Source organism: Carassius carassius, chromosome 35 (genome assembly GCF_963082965.1).
Source record: "Carassius carassius chromosome 35, fCarCar2.1, whole genome shotgun sequence".
Classification (NCBI taxonomy): Eukaryota; Metazoa; Chordata; class Actinopteri; order Cypriniformes; family Cyprinidae; genus Carassius; species Carassius carassius.
The window spans coordinates 10,679,214-10,703,006 of record NC_081789.1 but is presented as its reverse complement, the minus strand read 5'-3'; the positions used below and the strand labels follow the sequence as shown (position 1 = coordinate 10,703,006).

General features: G+C 37.9%; 1 protein-coding gene across 1 annotated transcript in view; it reads right to left on the bottom strand.

Moving 5' to 3' along the window:
• Positions 1–10,067, bottom strand: part of pxdc1b (PX domain containing 1b) — a 66,552-nt gene extending 56,485 nt beyond the window's left edge. The window contains exon 1 of the mRNA XM_059524423.1: positions 9,192–10,067. Within this exon, the coding sequence (XP_059380406.1) occupies positions 9,192–9,441 (250 nt within the window). The 5' untranslated portion in view covers positions 9,442–10,067. The remainder of the gene's footprint in view (positions 1–9,191) is intronic.
• Positions 10,068–23,793: the final 13,726 nt, after the last annotated feature.

Here is a 23,793-nt window from a genome sequence, read left to right as displayed (position 1 = left end):
AAACTGTCATAATTTATTCAAGGTTTTCCAAATTCAGTCCTTGATTCAAATTTCTCATAAGCTTAATTGATTTGGTCTAAACAGAGAAGAATAATGATTATTTTTATTTGAAAACTACATATAAAATAGCTACCAAAATTAATTTTGGTAACTACAGTTTGGCTGACTAAAAGTAGTGACTTAAAGTTGACAAAAATGCAATGACTTTTCGTCGACTAAAACTAGACTAAAACAATGAAAGACTCAAATGACTAAAATGTGACTAAGACTATTAAGCATTTTTGTCTCAAGACTAAGACTAAGACTAAATCAAAAATGCCTGCCAAAATTAACACTGTTTTCAGTTACTGTTTGTAAACAATATTCAAACCTTGTCCCTCCTCATGAATAGGCTCAGATCATTCAGAAGTGTATACCCCTGCCCTTGACATGATATAAGTTGCCAGAACACACACACAGCCCAACCTGCAGCAACTCAAAAGTGGACTATTTGTGGGAAGATAAGCGATGAGGTGTTTTGCAAGTATTGTTTTAAATATTGCATTAAATATGCATTTTTTTTTTTTGTATATAGGAATGAATAGTTACAATAAAAAAAAATCCTTAGGGGAACAAGAGGGCCCTGCGCCCATTGGCTCGGGCCCTAATTAGATGACTGGCTGTAATTTGCAAGTGAGCTGTCTTCAGTCTAGCTCGCCAATAAACAATTGTGTCATCATAAAAATGTAATAATAATGAATATCAATCTGACAAGTTAGTAAGACAATAGTAACATAAGTAAATTGTTTTAGTGTCGAGATATTACAAATTAGTGGAGCTTCCCAAGCTTCAGACACAGACAACACACCCACTGGATAAAGGATGCAGCCCAGAAATGAGCACAGCAATAGAAGATTCAAATAAGAAAATACAGGCAAAGGACAATATCTATGTAGATAAAAACACCACCACACACTTCTAGTGGATCATAAAGTAATGGATTATTTTTGTAAGAGTCTACAGTTTATTTTTGTGAAAATCCTATAGTGTGCCTTTAAGGAAGATACGACTCTTTCCCAAACAAGATACAAGCTAAATGTGACTTAATCCAACTATGCTGTTTTCCTAACAGATATCCATGCTCTTCCGGTGATCTTCCTGTCAGGATTTGCAGTGGAAGTTTTTGTTTCCTGTGGTCTATAGATTTAAGCCTATGTGGGGTAAAAACTAGGGTCTTTTTTGAGTTTTAAAAGACACTTTCAAGTTGTCTAATTCCAAAAAGTTTACATTCTGCTAACATTTTGTCACCATTTACTTTGAAATGTTTCCATATGGATAACAAAAGAGTAACCAGTGTTAACAGGCACCACGCAGATGGGGGGAATGAGAAACCACTTTGATACCTGTTTTTTCTCCGAGTTTATTGATTTTGTCCCCTAATCAGCATTCAAATTTCAAACTGTCCCTCAGTCACAGTATAACACATTCAGATTTGTTGAAAACAAGCATGATGTGGCTTAACATGCAGTTCACTCAAGCAGATGTACTGAACTGATAAGAACAAAACTGTTTCACAAGAAACCTGTATGATGTTGAAAAAGACAAAAATAAGAGCAAACATATCTAGTTATGTTTGTTTATTTAACTGTTACAGTTTTTTCAGACGCTAGGACACATTTCTCAATACTTAGGCCACTTTTGCAAAACTCTTCTTACAGTTCTCCTAACCAACTTTCAGCTTGGCAAAGTAGTTAATTTCACATTCAAAATGCACTACAACTACCAAAACACTTTCTTCAGGTCTCAAATCAACTCATTCTTCCAGAACACTAGCAAAGGTTGACAGCCGACAAACACACTTTGTCACCCACAAAACAATGACCTAAAAAACACTAACAACATGTAGCATTATACAATGATTTCTTGTGTAAAACAAGGACACATCTCTGTTTATAATTCACTGCAATATATGTTACTGGAATGAATCAGACATGATGCTGAATTCGTCAATATTTTATGTTGTTTATTTATTTTTATGAATAATTCCAAAATAGAAGAATTTGTATCCACACCATCCACTGATACAGATACAATAGTAATGCTAATCTACTCAGTCTTCTCCATTTGGCCACAGGTTCTCATCCACATCACATCTTATCTAGGGTAATACACCTAGGAGAGAATCTTCTGGCATGCCTGATCCATCCCCTGTCAATCTTCTGCTGATATGTCCAGGCATCCAGCATTCATTGTGTCCAGGAGGGAGATTTGATCATGTGGATGGTCATATTTATAATTGTTTTAATAGCATTTAATTTTAAGATTTAAAATATATTTCATTCAAATATTACTGTAGAAATGTAGCAAATTGCTGTCTTATTCAGTTTTGTATTATGTTATTGTTTTGAACATAAGTTTAACAGTTTTGAAAACAGTATGTAAGCATGTGCAAATTGGCCTGTACGTACAAAGAGTTTTGGCAGTTGTTGTGTCTGAGTGAGAAAATAATTCATGAAATTTGAGAGATGTAGTCATTGAATGCATTTTGTGCTAAAGCAATGATAATTGATCCTCAGTTTAGCCCACATAGACTTCTGTTGTGCTCACTGTGTGAAGAGTTTTGCAAAAGTGACCTAAGAATTGAGAAATGTGTCCTAGCGTCTGTAAAAAACTGTAAGCATTAACACTATCTTAGGGCTGAACAATAATGACAAAAATCATATTTGTCGATTGTTCCCTTTAAATTGAAATTTACATTTACAGTTTTTTCTGAATGCTTAAGTGCTAATCGTGATTCTTGTAGCACAATTTCTAAAACTATTAATACGTATAGCAAAACCACTCACTGAGTTTGCAAAACTAAAAGCACAAACACTGCTTTGCACTCAGTTTGCAATTTTGTAACACACACTTTGCAAAACTGTAGGCACAATTCACTGCACAACACTCTTTTTGCAGAACTTTAAACACAACTCACTGCTTACAATCAATTACCAAATTTCCAACACACTCCTAGCAAAATTATACACATGTATGGCTATCATTAACACTATTTTATAGGGCTGTGAATCTTTGGCAAGGCAGCGATTCGATTCGATTACGATTCATAGGTTTTCGTTCGATTCAAGAACGATTTTTGCAAATTTAGAACGATTCAATTCGATTCAATTCACAATTAAATTCGATTCGATTCGATTATAACGATTCAATTCTGCATTCTTTACGTGCATTCACGGGATTATTTACAGTTTTTCTCAATTGCTAAAACACTAAACCCTATTGTTTGAACCAAATGCTCAGTTGCCTGAACCCACTGATTGAATCAATCACTCTTTTGGCAAAACCATAAGCACTTTTCACCTGTTTAGACACAACTTGTCAACACATTTTCATTGTGATGCACCTGTGCTGCAGAATGGTGAGCACAAGTGACAAAAGTCAAACACAATGAAAGCACAGGTGTCACCAGTTGAACACAACAACTCAAAATTGATCACACTTGTGGCTAATGATGTGAGGGAACATATAAGCCAGTTCAGAGAGCACTGGTTTGTGAGGTCTTACAATGGATAAAAATCTGAGAGGAAGAGTCCGTGTGAGAGGTTGTCGAGGTGGTCAAGGTGGTCAGCAAAGACAAAGAACAGTAATATCTGATGAAATCAGAGCTACTGTGATTGACCATGTTCTTGTCCATGGTATGAGCATGAGGGAGGCTGGACAAAGGGTACAACCAAACCTTAGTAGATTCACTGTGTCCACCATAATCCGAAGATTTAGAGAAGAGAACAGCTAATAACTTTTTTTTTTTAATTATAGCCTAGTATGTAAATGCTGACAGCAATTACTGTAAGACATACTATATACTGTATCACAGTATACTGTAAGTAAATATATGTTCCAGTACACCACTTTACCAATGTACTGTAGTATTGTAATGGAGGGTTGGTCTAACTGTTTGTAGGCCTAGTATTCCATGTATATTTTTTGTAACTCCATGTTCTCTTTTTGTAGAATTGAAAGACTGCCACATGGGGGTGGCAGGACAGGTATGTTCTCCCCACACCAAGAGACCCTAATTGTTGATATGGTCCGTGAGAACAATGCCATTAAACTGCGTGAAATTCAGCAGAAGATCATTGAGGACCATGTAAATTTTGAGGGTATAAACAGTGTCAGCCTCTCTACTGTTGATCGTGTCCTCAAGTGCAACAGACTGCGCATGAAACAGCTATACAGAGTGCCTTTTGACCGCAACTCAGACAGAGTAAAGGAGCAAAGATTCCAGTATGTACAGGTTGGCATACATCCAGACACATTCAATGTTGATTACTGTAGTGATTTACTGTAGTGGCCTAAATCACTTTCCGTATCACTTACAGAACTATATCTATTTCTACAGAGGGTTTTTGAACTGGATGCAATGGAAAGACCCCATGAATACATCTATATGGATGAAGCTGGGTTTAATCTCACCAAAAGGAGAAGGAGAGGCCGTAATGTGATTGGCCATCGGGCCATTGTTGGTGTTCCTGGGCAGCGTGGTGCCAATTTCACATTATGTGCTGCCATCAGCAATCATGGGGTTGTCCACCATCATGCCAACCTGGGGCCCTACAACACTCACCAGCTCCTCATTTTCCTCAATAACATGCGAGATGCTCTGTTGGGGCAGCAGGATGAGCATCCCATCTATGTGGTTGTTTGGGATAATGTGAGTTTTCACAGAGCCCTCCAGGTTAGAGAGTGGTTCAATATGAACCAAGATTTTATCAATCTTTGCCTTCCACCATACTCCCCTTTCCTAAACCCCATTGAGGAATTCTTCTCCTCATGGCGGTGGAAGGTATATGAACGCCAACCTTACACCAGGGTAAATCTCCTGCAAGCCATGGGACTTGCCTGTGGTGACATAGGTGTGGAGGCATGCCAAGCCTGGATACGGCATGCCAGGGTTTTTTTTCCCCGTTGCCTGGCCAGAGAAAATGTGGCCTGTGATGTGGATGAAGTCCTGTGGCCTGACCCAGTACGGAGACATGATGCTGTGGCTGAATAATTCACTTATTTGTATTTTTTGTACTTTATATTTACAGTATACATAGGCTTACTGTACACAAGTGGTAAGCACGTATGATTTCTGTTTGTTTTTAAAAGTGATACAGTACATGTAAATGCACAAGATTTCTGTTTTGTCTTTTTGTACAAGTGCTAAATGCACTTTTTTTTTTTTTTTTTTGCAACTTGCATTTAGCCTACAGTGAACAAACATTTATTTCACCAGCTTCATGTCCTGAGTATTGTGTTTTCTATTTTTCTACGTAGTGTTTAGTGACTGTTCAGTAGTTTTTTTAATTTTGATTGACTCGGGGCACGATTTGACAACATAGTTCAGTTTTGAGCACAGATTGAACTGTTTTGAGGTGAAAGTTTGGTTTTGCAAGAAGTGTCTGAGGTTTTGTAAATGTAGCTTGAAAATTTAGTTGTGTGTTCACAGTTTAAGAGAAAAGGTGAGCTGCTTTCAAGAAATGTGTTTTAGCAATCAAGAAAAACTGTAAATGCTTTTACTAAATTCTTTAAATGCTTAGTCAGGGGGCAAATTACAGTAGCATTTATGGTTAGAGAACTATAGGTTAGAAAAAAAACAAAAAAAAACTTTTGTCCATTGTTAAATGCTAGTTTAATGATGCGACATGGCATACGTAAAAATGTATGTAAGCCAAGTTTTTAAAAAAGAGCTTAAAGAGTATTATGTATAAGCTAACATTTTGTCACACCAGGGCCGTAGCCATAATTTCAGAAGTGACAGAAATGTCAAATACAATCATTTTATGTATGTAGCCTATATAATAATAATAATAATAATATATTTTTTTTTACAAGAAATTATCTTCTTTTTTAATTACTTTTAATTAGCTGTAATAAATCAAATACACAGCTGGACAATAATCAATCATTTGTAATCAATATTTTTTTCCTAATGGCAATTTTATGATTGTTTTATATACTAGGCTAGATTTAATTAGCAATTATTTAAATTTTCTGCACAGAATAAGGTAGAAAATATACTTTATAGTTTCTGTACTGTAATAAATGTCAATTAGCACTGCATCATTTATAAATTGTTTGTGTTTTTTTTTTACAGAGCGAGATCGTTTCTCTTTCAGTGTGAAAACGTCTTCATCTCTATTTAACTTTTCCTCTCCATCAGCGAATGATTCTGAGAGAAAACGTGCCAGATGTCTGTTTGCTAATGAAACAAACGCTACTTTCATGCATCTGATTATCAGATAAATCTCGCGCTCTTATTTCAAGGTCGTTGTTAATGCTGTGCGTATGATTTAGACACTTACATTTCTGCTCCGTCCATGCAATAAACACAGCTGTCGACGGCTCCGGTAACTCCGTTGGTAAGATGCAGAGAGCCATTGACAAACTACAGAAAAGTATAACTACTTCACATTAGCATTACTGGACACGAGTCCTATAGATCACACGTCAGCTGCATCAGAGACGAACGGAGTGCGAGCGCAATCCTGTGACAGTCTCAGTCGGTAAACAGTGGAGCGCGTGAAGGACAGATAAGAGGCACGATTCACGAACACTCTTCAAGGTCTCCATTAATTTGTGCGTGTAGTAATTTAATGTGTATACATTTTGAAAGCATTGAAACGCTATAGAAATCGTGATTCATTCGATTCTTAGTATTTTGAATCGATAACTGTCCAAGATCGGTGATTCACGATTAAAAAATCATGTTTCAAGATCGATGCATATGAATTGACAGGGTTTGTAATCGATGCATCGAGAAAACGAGTGAATCGTTACACCCCTACTATTTTGCCAACTGTCTGGCACACTTTCACATGTGAAAACTGTTTTAGATAATTAGTTCACTTTGCAATCAGCCTAAGCACTATAAATAAGCCACAGGTAAGCTGTCTGTGTGGAGTACAATGGAAGGAGCAGTAAGAGTGAGAAGAGTGAGAATCAGAGGAGGCCGAGAGAGAGGACCTGGAGGTGAAGAAGTTGGAGGAAGAGGACGTGGAGGTGAAGAAGCGAGAGGGTTATAGAGAAAGTTAGAGGAAGAGGACAAGGAGGAGCAAGAAGAGGATGAGGAGGCCGAGGGAGAGGACGTGGAGGTGAAGAAGCGAGAGGGTTAGAGGAAGTTAGAGGAAGAGGACAAGGAGGAGCAAGAAGAGGACGAGGAGGCCGAGGGAGAGGACGTGGAGGTGAAGAAGTTGGAGGAAGAGGACATGGAGTTGAAGAAGCGAGAGGGTTAGAGGAAGAGGACAAGGAGGAGCAAGAAGAGGACGAGGAGGGAAAAGAGGAAGGGTAAGAAGAGTAAGAAATAGAATAACTGATGACATCAGAGCTACAATAGTGGACCATGTCATCAACCATGGGATGACCCTGAGGGAAGCTGGCCAACAGGTTCAGCCTAATTTGAGCCGCTACACTGTGGCAAACATCATTAGGACATTTCGAAATGAGAATCGGTAAGTACTTTGTAGCTCTGCCATACTCTAATGAGAAACACAACAGTACTACATGCAAAAATACTGAAATTGTTACTTTACAGAATTGCTAGACGTCCAGATGTTGGGGGCAGAGGAAGAATGTTCACTCCAGAGCAAGAGACCCATATAGTGAACATGGTGATTGCCAATAATGCAATAAGACTTAAACAATTAATTGCCGCTTTGAATGATTATGTAATTGTGGTCGCAATTTGAAACTTGATTAATTGTGCAACCCTGCTTTATCTACATATTCACACTGGGATTGTTGCAGTGAGTTTTCCAGCCATGGATCTACATGTTATGCAATGTCCGTGTAATTCACAAATACAAGTGTGGGTGTTTACATTTGTACCTGATATTCACTACATTATGAGGACCAAATGCCTCCACAAATATAGTTATACAAGTGTATTCGAAAATTTTGGGGACTCGTGAGGAAACAAGCCTCCAAATCATATAGAACTAAGTGTTTTGAAAATCTAAAATAGCAGAGAATTTCCTGTGAGGGGTAGTTTTAGAGGTAGGATTAAGATAACAGATAGAAAATACAGTTTGTTCAAAACCATTACGTCTTTGGGAAGTCCCCATAAAACATAAAAGGATTAGTGTAAAAGGAGGCACCCCTTACAACACACACTCAGCCTCAGTAATGATATAAGTCAGAGAAGCAGTATATTGTATATTATACTTGTTGATAAGCTTTTTAACTCAAAACAAGCAAATAGGTATCGTTTCAGAGCTATTTCCACATAAATGTAACTAAATTTATGCAAATTTAACCTTCTGAATAGCATAGGATTTGGCCATGAAGAGAAGGTCCAAAAAACAGACTTTTGTTCAACACTGATGCAAACATAAAACCTGAGTAGCACTGTCAGATTCAAACTCTAGATCCAATAACATCTGGACCACAACAAGTAAGGTAAAATAATAATAATATCAGGGAAAGATGAGCAAAAAGGGTCAGTATTCTGGAAAGAAGTAATTTTCTTCTTGTCTTGTTTCTGGGGTGCCGGTGATATTGTTTTCAAAAGTTGTGAATGCTTATTTCCTTAGTAGAGTGATATGTGTAATGTTCTGTCCTGGTATGTGAAATCTAAAAAAAAAGAATAAAAAACAAGGCTGCTCTATATTCAGAAAGCTCTTGTCACTGAGTCATCTGTTTCAAAAGGCAAAGAGCCACATGATAGGTCTGGTTTGTGTGTCACTGTATCTAGTACAGTGTGAATTATTAAGCAGAATACTTGAACCTTGTTCCCAAACCAATAAACACATTTGCTTCCAGTGGGTACTTTTAGTGGAAACCATCTGGATTTTTAAAGTAGAATACAGTACAGTAGGCATAACTGTTTTTATGATGAAATATTTTTGATATGACTACTTCAATAAGCCTTACTACATAACATCAACACAAATCATTTTCATTTGGCTAAAACAGCTCATTGAGTTTATAACCACAGATTTCCAAGTGTAGAGAAGAGTAGTCTAGTGTAATCGAGTAGAGATGTTTTATTGCGCTATTAAGTCACAGATGAGGCGAATAGTTATTCATAAATGTTGTGATTTGCAAAATTTTTCTCTTTAAAATGCAGCAAGCAAAAGTAAACAAAATATTAAATAAATCGAGTAAACGAAAAATGATTTGTAGAATAGAATAGATGATTCGAGTAGAATTTAATAACACTTGGCACCTACCTTTTATCAGTGGGGACTTTAATAAATCTCTCCTGTCTTCAGGGAAAGACTCCACCAGTCTTTTTAAAAGTTTTCCCAAATCTGAGGAGCTTCTGTGCAAGTAGAGTATATTTCTGTCCGACCATTCAGTCCTTATTTCAAAGAACTCCTCTTCCTCTCCTCTAATGATGAGCCTGCGGATCCCGTTAACCCAACAATCCTTGACGAACATGTTCACCAGGGATGTGCCCTCAAAAATCGCCGATGCCATATTCAGTACCCTCACACCAGCATTCTGTAATGGGTGGATTTATCCTTCTGGTCAACTTCAACAGCATTGAAGCCAGTCAAACTGACTCATGGTCTAGTTTGAGGGGAAACCCACACATGTGAAGGATAATATACGAGTTGGCCTTCTTTAAAGGAAACGACGGTTTCGATTCGTTTGCGTCTTCAAACGTGGCAAACGGATATGCAAGAATAGCACATCTCTAAAAACAACTACACAAATAAGTAGCTAGTTAAGATATTATCCTAAATAAGTATTTCCATTCTTCCATTCGTTTTTCTTCAGCTGAACGCGCGGATCTCAAATCGTCGAACGTTTTATAAAATTACGCCCCATCCTTCAAAAAGTTAGTTTAGGCGTTCTCTTAAATGTTTGACACAGTTTAATATAACGGACTTCGATAATTCGCTTGTACGCATCGGTAATTTGAGCCTCTTTAATCCCATTAGATATTGTTAATCACAGATAAAGTCCAGAGACCATCATCTGACCAGAGTACGAAAACAGGCCGAGTTTTCTTACTGGCATAAAAAAAGCGTTTCCTTCTGTTGACAGAAGTTGAGTCTTCACCCCTCCTTCCCTCTCATTCTCTTTCCCCAACAGTGCTACGCGAGGAATTTACGCGCGCGTGTGTGTGTGTGTGTGTGAGAGAGAGAGAGAGAGAGAGAGAGATCACGCCTAACGAACGTCATTATATGAGCATGTGGTCTTTATTTGAGAAATGTTGTCATTTTACATGCGTGGTTACATGTGTGGTCGGTACTACGACAGTGCCACGTTAAAAATAAAATGTAAAAATCTAAAATGACGAGATTATAGTCGTATTGTTTTGAGAATAAATTAAAAATTACGTAAATAAAGTAGAAATGTTTTGAGAATAAAGCCAAAATTACGAGAATTAAATCGTAGCAAATAACGTTATAATATTTTGAGAATATTGGCTGTGTTCGAGATGGCATACTAGCTTACTGCTAACTGCCCAGTACACAGTGTATACTGCCTACTATTTTTAAAGAATAGTGTGTTAAACAGTATACAATGAGCAACAAATGTTTCAGAGTAGTGTGCTAGTCACATGACAAAAAATTAATTCAGCACAGCTGCTGAAGTTGTTACCTCACAAATAAATGTATTAACCATTCTTTTTACAAAATTCATAGCCTAGTAAACAATGCTATATTGCCCAATTGAACTCATTTCATAATTAATAGACTTTACATACTGAGCAGAATTAATAATTGTGTAAATAGTAGTTAGGTGGTAGATATTTATATTTCAGTACTGTAGTACAACATAAAACAGTATGCAATAACATAGTGTGTTTAAATTATCATACTTAAAAATATTATTAAATGAATGCAATTATTGGAACAAAAACCTCCCTGTGCTAACCACATAATAATACTGTATTATTAATAAGAAGTTTTATTTCCAATTTTAAAAATAAATGCCTTTCTGATCTGATATGTGGTGGGAAAAGGAGTAGCCTAGAACAAGTTTTGGTAAAGGGCGGCCTCGAACTCAAAATCTTTCATCACACGTCTTTTACCTGCTGCGCTACTTATATATTATATTACTTCAATATTTTTATTATTCAATTATCTTTAAAATAATCTGTACTGTATAAAACACTTTAGAAATAAAGGTGACGCCATTTGACTTGATCGTAAACGTGCTGTAGAGATTAAAGTACAATTTATGTCCTACTTATGATATTGTTTTTTAGATAAACAGCGATAGTTTGTTGTTTACAGTAACATGTACTGTATGTATAAAATTGTTTTATATTTACCATTCCCCGCCTCCAGTTCACTCACAGGTTTGAAGATGAAACATTACATGGAGTGAATTGCGTGGTGTTAGCGCAGTGGATAAGACACATGCCTTTGGTGTGAGAGACACGGGTTCGAATCCACTGTGAGACACCAATGTTTCCCTGAGCAAGACACTTAACCCCTAGTTGCTCCAGAGGTGTGCAACCTCTGACATATATAGCAATTGTAAGTCACTTTGGATAAAAGTGTCAGCTAAATGAATAAATGTAATGTAAATTGCGTTCTGGGAAACAGTATCCCATGCAGTGTCTTCAAATGCATACATCAAATTTCAGCAAATGTAGCAGGTGATCAGGGCATTCCATGCATACAGAACATTCTCTTACTATTGACAGAATAGACGCAGCATACTGCAATATAATAGGAGTTGTGTGGAAGTATGCCATTCTGAACACAGCTTCTTTACTGATTTCAGTGTACTTGAGTTATATTTAGCAGATTCTGGTAAATATAGTAAGTCACCCAGGTATTTCTTGCATACAGAAAATTTGCACACTATGCACAGCATACATACTTCTGCAGAAAAAGTAAGAGTAGTATGATAGTATGGCATTTTGAACACAGCAACTGTGCATGCAATTGCCCGGATTGGGAGCACCAGGAGTTGTCAGGACTTTCAAAAAGGTACGTATATGTTCCCAAGCATTAAAAGGTACATATATGTACCATTTCATTTAAAGGTTAAGGTACAATATCAAGAGCCAGCCCTGATTGGCTGCTTGATTTTCATTTGAAAAGAACGTCCAGTTGGCGGTCTTTCTTTTGGCGGAGACGAAGTCATAGGTTCTTTCAGGGCTTTCAGTAAAACCAGCAGTGTAATATTTGCAGTGTTAAAAGTAATTAATTCCCAAAGAGTTGAATTAAAAATCTACAGTGTTAAATAGTAATCAAGTTCAGTGTTGTTATATGGTGTACTTTCACTTTTACACTAAAAGTGCGGAATAAAAAAACCTGCCGAATTGTCTGGACTCCGCCCCTCAGTGACTGCTGCCTCGCTAGGCGAAGACGCCATTCTTTCTTCGAGCGACCGAGACGGTAAGTTGGATTGCTTTTCCCTTGATAAAAGTACACTGGAAAAACATTTTTGCTGATAATTTTTAATCAAAATATGATTGGTGGTGAACACATTTACAAATTACTAACTGCGAGTGTTTTTGTCAGGTTTAATGATGATTGTGAGGTGCAGTTGTAAGTTACAGAAGCGTTAAAGTTTCTCATCATTCGGTTTCCTCAAAAAAGGTAATTAACGTTACGTGTAAAATAACTTTTTGGAATGTGCTTACAATGTAAGTCATTTATGCTTTACGCTTCTTTTTTTTTTGTTCGTCGACACGTCCTCTCGCCTCTGTTCCCGAGGCCTGGGTTTACTGGAGTCTGGCGCCGAAGACTGAAGCAGCTAACTTTACACTCGGTACGTTTTCTACTCAAATGAGAGAATTCATCAAATGGTTAATGTATTTGTTTTTGAAAGCATTGAGTGCGGCATTTCATTACGCGCTAATAACAACTTTGTTTTTCTGACTCATAACACCATGTTGAAGTGCCTGTCTCCTCGCTGCAGATGTGCAGTCTTTCTGCAGCCAGAGCTGCTATAACGCGGAACATTTACCAGTCATTTGGTGGACGTTATCTAAAGCAAAATTCTGAGACTAGAGCACGTTTAAAATCTTCTATAAGCCACTGGCTTGCGTTGCTTGTTCTCAGTGCTGAATATCATGTCTGTCATTTCATATCTGCGTCAAGACCGAGCGCCAACCTCCCGCTCTCTCTGGTGAGGCCAATAAGGAAGTGACTAAAACTGCAATTCATCGACTGGCAGCTTGAGGGTGGCTGCAAAAGGGAGTCAGTCCCATAGACTCCCCATGTTAAAATGGCCAACTTTACAGCAGGAAAAAACATGTTTACAGCCTGGTTCAAAACATGATTTTGGTCTAAATAGCTAATTTTGTCCTTTATGACAACTGTGAGGGGGTGATTTTTTTTTATAACTCATCCGTTTAAATTATATTAAGACTTAAAGTTCTGCATAATTAAGGGCGTAGCCACTTGAGTGACAGGTGGATTGCCGCTCCTGACACTGCCGTCGTGCTAGGTGGGTGTGGCTTCAGCAACTAACTCCCGCCTTTTTGTCCATTTTTGATTGTCCGGGAGAGTCGCGCGGTGACGCGCTGCCAAGATGGCGACGGCCCGCTATACACACTTTAGGCTTCAAAAACACACTTCAGGAGTCTACGGGTGACGTCACGGACACTACGTCCATGTTTTTATACAGTCTATGGTCAAGACACAAAACGCGCTATCATCAAGTTTTTCTTAAGACGTTAAACGTTACGTTTATGCAAGTATTGTGAAAGTACGCGCAGCCCAGCACGTCACCTGTAGGAGAAAAAAATACAGTCCGTGGCGACGGTTTGCAATCCATCCTGTCAGTTCATAAACCGAGGGAACAGTTTAAGAATTCGTGAGTACGGTTTATAAACCGATGGGACGGATTGCAAAACCGTCGCCATGGATTGTATGTTTTTCTCCTACAGATGACATGAAAGTGAGTTAAAGGTAGGTTAAACTGCAAATCTGTCAGTCTTTCAGTTTCCTTCAGTGCCCACTGGCAGAGCGTGCATGTACTTTATCAAGTCATATGGCATCCTATTTTGGTTTAAATAATGTCCTAAATACTTCCAGATATACAAGGTTACGGATTAATTGAGAAATATGTCTGTATCTATCTATAGTTTCTTTTCACATTATAAATAATAAATAGTCAGATAAATTCTTAACAAGTAATGTAGTAGGCTACACTGTTCATTTTAACATGTCTTATTACTCATGTTACTCATTAAAATTATGTACAAATGTAATACTTGAATAAAAGTTGTAAAAATACAAATGTATTTAATAATCAGATTAAATACATACTTAAATTGTTTCAGGCCTCCATGTAAATATTGCAGAATGTTTCATTGAATGAAGGCTATATAAAAAATAAAAAATAAAGTTTATGATTTGACACCCATTTTATAGACAGTTCTCATCATACTCATAATTAGGGGTAATCACAATTGTTTCACCACATTTACTTATTTAAATAACTGAAATAAGTGTTGTTGTTTTTTTATCCTTTTTCAATAGAATTGGCCCAGACTTCTGCAGTGTCAAGTGAAGGAAGCTCCCATGAGTCTGATGACTCTGTGTGTGATTGATGGAAGCCCTTCAAGAAAGGAGCAGAATGCTGAAGATGACGCCAGAAGTGTGAGTCTGTCTCATTTATATGTTATTCTGTGTGCAGTAGAAATTTAAAATGCACAAATGAATATGAAAAATTTAAGTTTAACTGGGCAGGCACACAATTTTAGTTTATGTTTACACCTGGAATTTACTAATTACTAATTTAAGATATCAAACTGCAAAAAGATAAATGGTAAGTTGACCCAACAATGGAAAAATTGTCATAATTTCTCATTCTCTGTGATTCCAAACCTGCAAGACTTGCATTCATTTTCAAAACACAAATTAAGATATTTTGAATGAGATAATTTCCTTCCATCAACAGTCTACACAACTACCACTTTAATACTTCAAGAAGTTCATAAAGAGATCATAAAACTAATCCAAATGAATTGAGCGGTTTAGACCAAATTTTCTGAAGAGACTCGATCACTTTACAATGAACAGAATTACTTTTTTTAACATTGATCAGGGAACATAAACAGAAAATTTGGACTAAACCACATGATGCATATAAATTACTTCTCTTTATGGATTAGATCTCTTTATGAAGTATTAAACTGGTAGTTAAGGGACAGAAAACTTATATTCTATTAAAATATCTTCAGTTGTGTTTCAAAAATAACAAAAGTCTTGGCTGAGTAAACTAATGAAATGTTAATTTTTTAACGAATCCTGTAATAAAAGTGTATGGCCATATGTGTCAGCCAAGATGTGTGCTAATGTCAGGTTGTGAACTGAGCCACTGTGTGACTACACAATCAACTTAGCAAAATGGTTCCTGAGAGAGAAGTGAGAAGTTTTCTCCAAATAGCCAAGTTCCTGGCTTCTGCCAAGACCTTCAAGGACCCAACTGACCTCGAAGTCAGCTGTAAAGGAGGAAGAAACCAATTGTCTAAGGTTAGACTATATTTCAGAATAACAATATCTATATTTTTGCTGTATTTTGCTGTAACTGTAGTCTGTGTTCATGCATTTATTTTATTTTTTTTGCTGATTTTGTCATATCTGTTATCTAGAATGGACAATTGGTCTTCATTTGATTCCCACATCATCACAAGGCTGCAAGGGACCTGGAAAAATGTCATCCTGTCAAGCTGAAAAACATCTTCAAAAAGGTACATTTGGACATTTCTGTCACTACCTTTTGTCTGCCACAAAATATTGCCAGATGGGTGGTATATCAAAAACACATTTAATATAAATAAAATCAGTTGGAGAGCTGACATTTACTGTTACTTTTGTCTTATATCTGCAGGAACTAACAAGAACAGCTTGATTGCTGAGAAGAGATCACACAGCCATACCTGCATGCTGATGGGACAATGAGGAACATCATTCATGGATGCTACACAACTCAAATCCACACGTCATATTTGTTCATGTCTAGGTAAATTTGATGATGTTGTGTTTTATTAACTATTTTATGTTTATGTGCAACACTTAATGAATGTAACTAATTAACCTCTACACATCTGGTATATGCTTTAAAGTTGCCAGTTTGCCCATTTGTTCAATAAATGTTGAAATTTACACATCTGTCTGAAGACTCTTTATTTTATGTCTAATCTTGTACATTACCTTTATTTTTAACATAATAATTAACTTTTTTTTTTTTTGCACTGAAAAGAGGACTTAATTAATTACACTTAAAACAACCCCAGGGGTGTTAAATACACTTACTCAGTAGATGAACGTTTATATGTCACAGTTAGACATTGTTTAAAATGAAATGTAAAATGTGAAAATGAAAAGGATTGAATAAATTCTGATTTTAATTCAGCGTGTGTGTGTAAATTATATATTTATGTCATATCAAGGATTGTACCCTGTCAAAGCCAATTTTGTACCCTTTTTGAAGGGTCCCTTTTTGTACCGTTAAATACAAAACTGGTCTCTTAAGGTACAAATCACAAGGGTGCAAATTTGTACCCTATGCCAAGGGTACAATAACTGTACCCTTGAGGGTACAGCCCCAGTGACAAGCCATTGTACCCCTAAAGGTACAATTATGTACTTTATTTCCTGAGAGTGTAGTGTGCCAGCCACCTAATAACAGCAATAAGATTTGTGCTTTTGGTAATTTTAATAGTTTATAAAAAATTATCAGCTTTTTAAAATTTATCATTTTTATAGCAAAATACAAATTCTAATTCGATTAAATTAAAAACAACAACAACAAAAAAAATCATACTATTGTCACGATCTTCAGCTGGAGTGCCCAGGAGAGGAGAGTAATTTTAATAGTTTATAAAAAAAATTATCAGCTTTTTAAAATTTATAATTTTTATAGCAAAATACAAATTCTAATTCGATTAAATAAAAAAAAAACAACAACAAAAAATCATACTATTGTCACGATCTTCAGCTGGAGTGCCCAGGAGCTCCTCTAGAGGGTACTCCATCCCAGAGCTTTGCCACAGTCTCAACCTCAAGGCGATATACTTCAAACGAAATCGAAGAAAAAACTGATATGACATAATTTTGAATTAAATCAAAAGTTCATTTTGAGTTCATCTCGGCAGTTCGAAACTTTCTGGGAAGTTTGTTTTGGCTCCTAAACACCTTTGAGCTCCTATTGGTCCCTGGCGGTTATGCAATCAGTAGGTTTGTTCTGAAACTCCACCTTCTTTGGCGTGCATTTTTTCCCCCCTAGGTTCGTTTCTCATTCAGCGGAAGTCTGAGCATAGAACAACATCTCCGGAATACACTGGAGTGTCGAATAGCTGAGCTGGCACAAATATATCTGCACCTGTACGATCGCTTGTGGAGAGACTTTAAAGATTCAGAGAAAGCATTTCATTCCTAGAAAGAACTTGCAACCAAGCTTGGTGTCAACGAACCAGAGTTATGCAAAAAGTGACATAGAGGAACATCCGAGACAAGTTTTCCAAAGCCATGAAAAGAATGAAAGAAAAAGAGTAAAGATATAAGGTAGCAAGTACAGAATAGTGTTTCAAATAAATGTTACATCATGCTGCTGCTGCTGTTCTTTCAATAAGCGAATTTAAAGGGTACAATAAATGAAATGGCAAATGGTTATACAATAATAAACCTTCGTTTTTATCAAAAGTAAATCATGACACCACATAAAATATAAAAAGGTGTAACAGTTTATCCAGTTTCATAAAATAAACTAACACTAATAAAATAAATGGACTCCCAATATTTTTTTCCACATCATGCTAAAGTTTTCAGTCTATGAGCCATTCACACTTCCCATAAAAGACTGAATATGTAAATAGAATGGCTCTTTTGTATTACAAAGATGATACTTGACTCTGAACTGCTGCTAATCATTATTCTTTTGTCTGTAATATTCGGGCCCATCTCACACGTAGATTGTCTACACTTCTTCATTTCATTGTTGTTTTGTTTAGGGGATACGCACAAGCAGCGTGACACGTTTACATTAATCTACACCCCGCCTTCCAGCAGCGTGGGGGTGTTGAAAAGTTTGGAAACAGTTAACTTTCGCTCAGCCTTTTCGAATTTCTATTTCCCCCCAAATGAAGAACAAAAACGAACTATGTTTGAAGTATATAAGGGCCTTCAGACGTCACACCCATGGACCATTGGCTAAATGTCTGATGCATACGGCACACAAAAGTGGAAACACTTCAAGAATCATCGGATTGGTGGAATTATACAGGATTTCCAGTAGACGTGCATGTCGTGTTCTGTAATGTTCCAACTGGAAATGATGCCGTGACGCCAAATAATGAAAGAAGAAAGCAGTGTTGGAAATTTGTCAAATTTGCGGCATAAAATTTTTTAAAATACGTCTGAGAGTTTTACACACCGGTCTGTTATTGTCGTGACATTTCCACGCCCTGAAACGTGACGATGTACTGTATTTGGTTGAAATCAACATTTTGGTCAAATGGCCTCATGTGCTGACCATGAATTCGAGACCTTCAGCCGTCAGTCTTGTTTTTGCCTTGACTTGTTTTTGACCTAGGATTGTTTAATTTTTTCTTGTGATCGTTTGCAAAAACCGTTATTATGAGGAAATTTATACATTTACAGTGCCACCCACTAATATTTTATATGTATGTATATATATATATATATATATATATATAATATTGTCTCTTTGACCCCAAGATTAAGCTACAGTAATTTCTGCAATTCTCCGGCTGTGATCCCTGGAGAGTCTTTGGCCACTCAAACTCTCCTCCTCAGCATGCATTAGAATGATATAGACACATGCTCACTTCCAGGCCGATTTGTCACATCTTTAGTTAATTGGAACTGCCAAATTATTGCCCTGATGGTGGAAATTTGTATTTTCAATGCTATAGCAATTTTTTTACAGCTACTTTCTATTTTGTGAAGCTCAACAATCTTGTTCTGTATTTACAAAAAAAGGATTTACAAATGGAAACTGTCTTAATTGCTTTCTTATTAAGTGAATAAAAAATCGTCTTCACATAAATTCGAATTTCTTTTTCAAGAACCAAAAATAAAGGATTGGTTTTACTGTACTTACATTTGTTGATATGAAATTTCTCAAAAATGAAAATTAAATGTATAATGTAATACTCTTTGGTTTTATTTGAAGGGATATTAGTAAAACCAAATAAAACGTTTTCTAAGCACAAAAGAAAAGTGATTGAAGTGACATTCGGCCAAGTATGGTGACCCATACTCAGAATTTGTGCTCTGCATTTAACCCATCCGAAGTGCACACACACAGAGCAGTGAACACACACACACACTGTGAACACACACCCGGAGCAGTGGGCGGCCATTTTTTATGCTGCGGCGCCCGGGGAGCAGTTGGGGGTTCAGTGCCTTGCTCAAGGGCACCTCAGTCGCGGTATTGAGGGTGGTGAGAGAACTGTACATGCACTCCCCCCACCCACAATTCCTGCCGGCCCGGGACTCGAACCCACAACCCTTCGATTGGGAGTCCGATTCTCTAACCACCAGGCCACGACTTGAAAGTGGGGTCAATGTTATCAATTATAAATCTAGTCAAATCTTTCCAAAATATTTTTAAATAATAGCAATGCCAAAATAAATGAAACAAAGTTTCAGTACTCATATTACAAAAAGAACAATTCAAATCAATGTCATTTTTAAATTTAACAAGAAAATTATTTACTGGGTAATAATTTTAAAAGATACTTTTATGAAAGCAGGATAAGCTTAAAGGAATTTTATCTATTTTGTAACTGAAAATCAAGAGAAATCTAAGACCACCTAGTTTGGAAAATACAAAATTAGGTTTAAAATTCCACAGAGAATTTGGATTTAGAGTAAAATGTCTGATCCAGTTAATTTTAAAGGTATTATTTAGAGTGCAGAAATCAAGAAAGTTCAATCCTCCTGATTCATATGTATTCATTATTGTAGATTTTCTAATGTAATGCATTTTATTTCTCCACAGAAAATTAAACAAAGCAGTATCAACATCTTTACACATTTCCTTAGAGAAACTAGTGAAGTGGCTGCATAAACTAATCTTGACAGTCCCTCTGCTTTACACAACAAAACTCTACCTTTTAGGGATAAATCCCTCAAAAGCCAATGATTCAGTTTTGCCTTAGTTCTCTGAAGAATAGATTCAAAATTAATCTTACACCTAGATTTCTGATCTTTCGTGATAACAACCCCCAAGTATGTTACAGAATCCTTCACTGGAATATTAGCAATTTGTTGTAAGTCACAGTCTTTAATAGATAACAATTCACATTTATTAATGTTTAAACAAAAGCCAGAGGCTTTAGAAAAGGCCTCTATTACTTCAAGAGCAATTGGGACCTGATAATGATTTTTCAAGAATAGTGCAGTGTCATCTGCTAGTTGGGATATGATAATATTTCTACCAGCTACAGATATACCTTTTAAGTGGCTTGATCTAACATAAATATTCATTAGCTGAACACAAAAAAGAAAAAGGTATGGTGAAATGGGACAGCCTTGTCTGACACCACGTTTTAAATCAAATCTAGAGGAAGAACCTCCTTTAAGTTTAATAGAACTCTTTGTATTCGTATACATTGTTTGTATAGCTTTACAGAAGAACTCTCTAAACCCAAATGTTTTTAATGACCTAAAAATAAAAGCATGCTCTAAAGTGTCAAAGGCTTTATAAAAGTCTAAGAAAAGAATAAATCCTTTATCCATACATAAATTAGAGTAGTCCAGCAAGTCTAAAATTAGCCTTATATTATTTGAGATATGCCTTTTCTTTAAGAAGCCAGATTGGGCCTCATCTATAAGGGGATCTATAATTGACTTTATTCTATTTGCAAAGATGGCGCCGCACATGGCTGCTTCAGTGCTTGGCTCTCCAGTGTTTGTACTGTTTTTGTTCGTTTTTCCTGTTTTTTGTTTAACAAACACGATCAGCTTCACCAGGGATGAACTGCTGAACATTCGGCAGAACACACCACATGATATTTTTCCGGATTTCTATTATACAGACGTTTTACTGAACATTGTTATCGGAGGAGCAGCGGCGCTGATCAAGCGCTTCAGGACGCGCAGACGGGGAAAGCGAGCGGGAGCGCTCGTCAGACTCAGGAAGCGCGGATTTCGAACGCCGTTGCCTAGCATCCATCTCGCAAATCTCCACTCTCTACCCAACAAAACGGACGAACTCCTTCTGCTCTCTCGGACAAATAAGGATTTCTCTCACTCTGCTGCTCTGTGTTTCACGGAAACCTGGCTGAATGACGCCATACCGGACAGCGCACTCCATCTGCCGGGCTTTCAGCTGTTCAGAGCGGACCGCGAAGCAGAATCAACGGGGAAATCGCGCGGCGGCGGGACATGCTTTTACATCAATGAACGGTGGTGTACAGATGTAACTGTATTAAAGAAGATGTGCTGTCCTGATCTAGAAACACAGTTTATCAACTGCAAGCCGTTCTATTCGCCGCGGGAGTTTCACTCGTTCATTCTGGTTAGTGTTTACATCCCTCCTCAAGCGCAAGTAAGTCTGGCTTTACAGAAACTCGCTGATCAGATCACAGAAACAGAACAACAACACCCGGACTCTGTTTTAATCATTCTTGGGGACTTTAATAAAGCCAATCTCTCCCGTGAACTGCCAAAATACAGACAGCATGTTACCTGTCCCACCAGAGACAGTAATATACTGGATCACTGTTACACCACAATAAAGGATGCATATCACTCTGTTCCACGAGCAGCTTTGGGACGTTCTGATCACTGTCTGGTTCATCTTATACCGACCTACAAGCAGAAACTTAAATCTGCTAAACCTGTAGTAAAGACTGTGAAGAGATGGACCAGCGAAACAGAGCAGGATTTACAATCTTGTTTTGACATCAAAGACTGGAGCATTTTTGAAGCTGCTACCACCGATCTGGACGAACTCACAGAGACCGTAACATCCTATATTAGTTTCTGTGAGGATATATGCATTCCTACCAGGACTTATTTAACATTCAACAATGATAAGCCATGGTTTACAGTAAAACTCAGACACCTTCGTCAGGCCAAAGAGGATGCCTACAGAAATGGGGACAGGGTCTTGTACAATCAGGCCAGGAACACACTGAACAAAGAGATTAGAGCGGCTAAAAAGACCTACGCTAAAAAGTTGGAAGACCAGTTTACTTCCAACGACTCTACTTCAGTTTGGAGAGGACTGAGAGCCATCACAAACACCAAGACACCATCCCCTTGCACTGAGGCTAATCAACGACTTGCTAACGACCTGAATGAGTTTTATTGTAGATTTGAAACCCCCAACACCCACTCTGACCATCTCCCTACACAACCATTAACACCTCCTGCAATCCCCCTCTCCATACCTCCTGCTCTTCAAATCTGTGAAGATGATGTGCGCCAGGTCTTCAAGAAAAACAAAAGAAGAAAAGCACCAGGCCCAGATGGCGTTACACCAGCCTGTCTGAAAACCTGTGCTGACCAGCTGGCCCCCATCTTTTCACAGATCTTCAACAGATCTCTGGAGTTGTGTGAAGTGCCTTCCTGCTTCAAACGCTCAACCATAATCCCCATTCCAAAGAAACCCAAGATAACAGGACTTAACGACTACAGACCTGTGGCTCTAACGTCTGTCGTCATGAAGTCGTTTGAAAAACTGGTTCTGGCTTATCTGAAGGACATCACTGGACCCTTAATGGACCCCCTGCAGTTTGCGTACCGAGCAAACAGGTCCGTGGATGATGCAATCAACATGGCATTGCACTTCATCCTGCAACATCTGGACAAAACAGGGACTTATGTGAGGATCCTGTTTGTGGACTTTAGTTCGGCTTTCAACACCATCATCCCAACAACCCTCCAGACCACACTGACCCAGCTCTCTGTTCCTAGCTCTATCTGTCAGTGGATCACCAGCTTTCTGACAGATAGGCAACAGTTAGTGAGACTGGGGAAATTCATGTCAAACAGCTGCTCCACCAACACTGGTGCCCCTCAGGGATGTGTTCTCTCCCCTCTGCTCTTCTCCCTGTACACCAACGACTGCACCTCTAAAGACCCCTCTGTCAAGCTCCTGAAGTTTGCAGACGACACTACAGTCATCGGCCTCATCCAGGACGGTGACGAGTCTGCTTACAGACAGGAGGTTGAGCAGCTGGCTGTCTGGTGCTGTCTTAACAACCTGGAGCTGAACACGCTCAAAACAGTGGAGATGACTGTGGACTTTAGGAGAAACCCCCCTGCACTTTCCCCAATCACCATCATGAACAGCACTGTGACTGCAGTGGAGTCATTCAGATTCCTGGGAACCACCATCTCTCAGGACCTGAAGTGGGACAATCACATTGGCTCCATTGTGAAAAAAGCCCAACAAAGGTTGTACTTCCTTCGCCAGCTGAGGAAGTTTAACCTGCCACAGGAGCTGCTGAAACAGTTCTACTCAGCCGTCATTGAGTCAGTCCTGTGTACTTCAATTACTGTCTGGTTTGGTTCAGCAACAAAATCAGATATCAGAAGACTACAGAGAACTGTTCGGACTGCTGAAAGGATTATTGGTGCTCCCCTGCCCACCCTCCAAGAACTGTACACATCCAGAGTGAGGAAAAGGACTCAGAAAATCACTCTGGATCCCTCACATCCAAGTCACCCCATCTTTGAACTTTTGCCATCTGGCCGGCGCCTCAGAGCCGCAAATACAAGAACAGCAAGGCACAAGAATAGTTTCTTCCCCCAGGCAATCTACCTCATGAACAGTTAAATGTTTCCCACTTAAACTTATGTAAAAATGTGCAATATCCTTATATTTATTTGTTACCCCTCCATCCTAGAACATTCCTGCATCTCACTC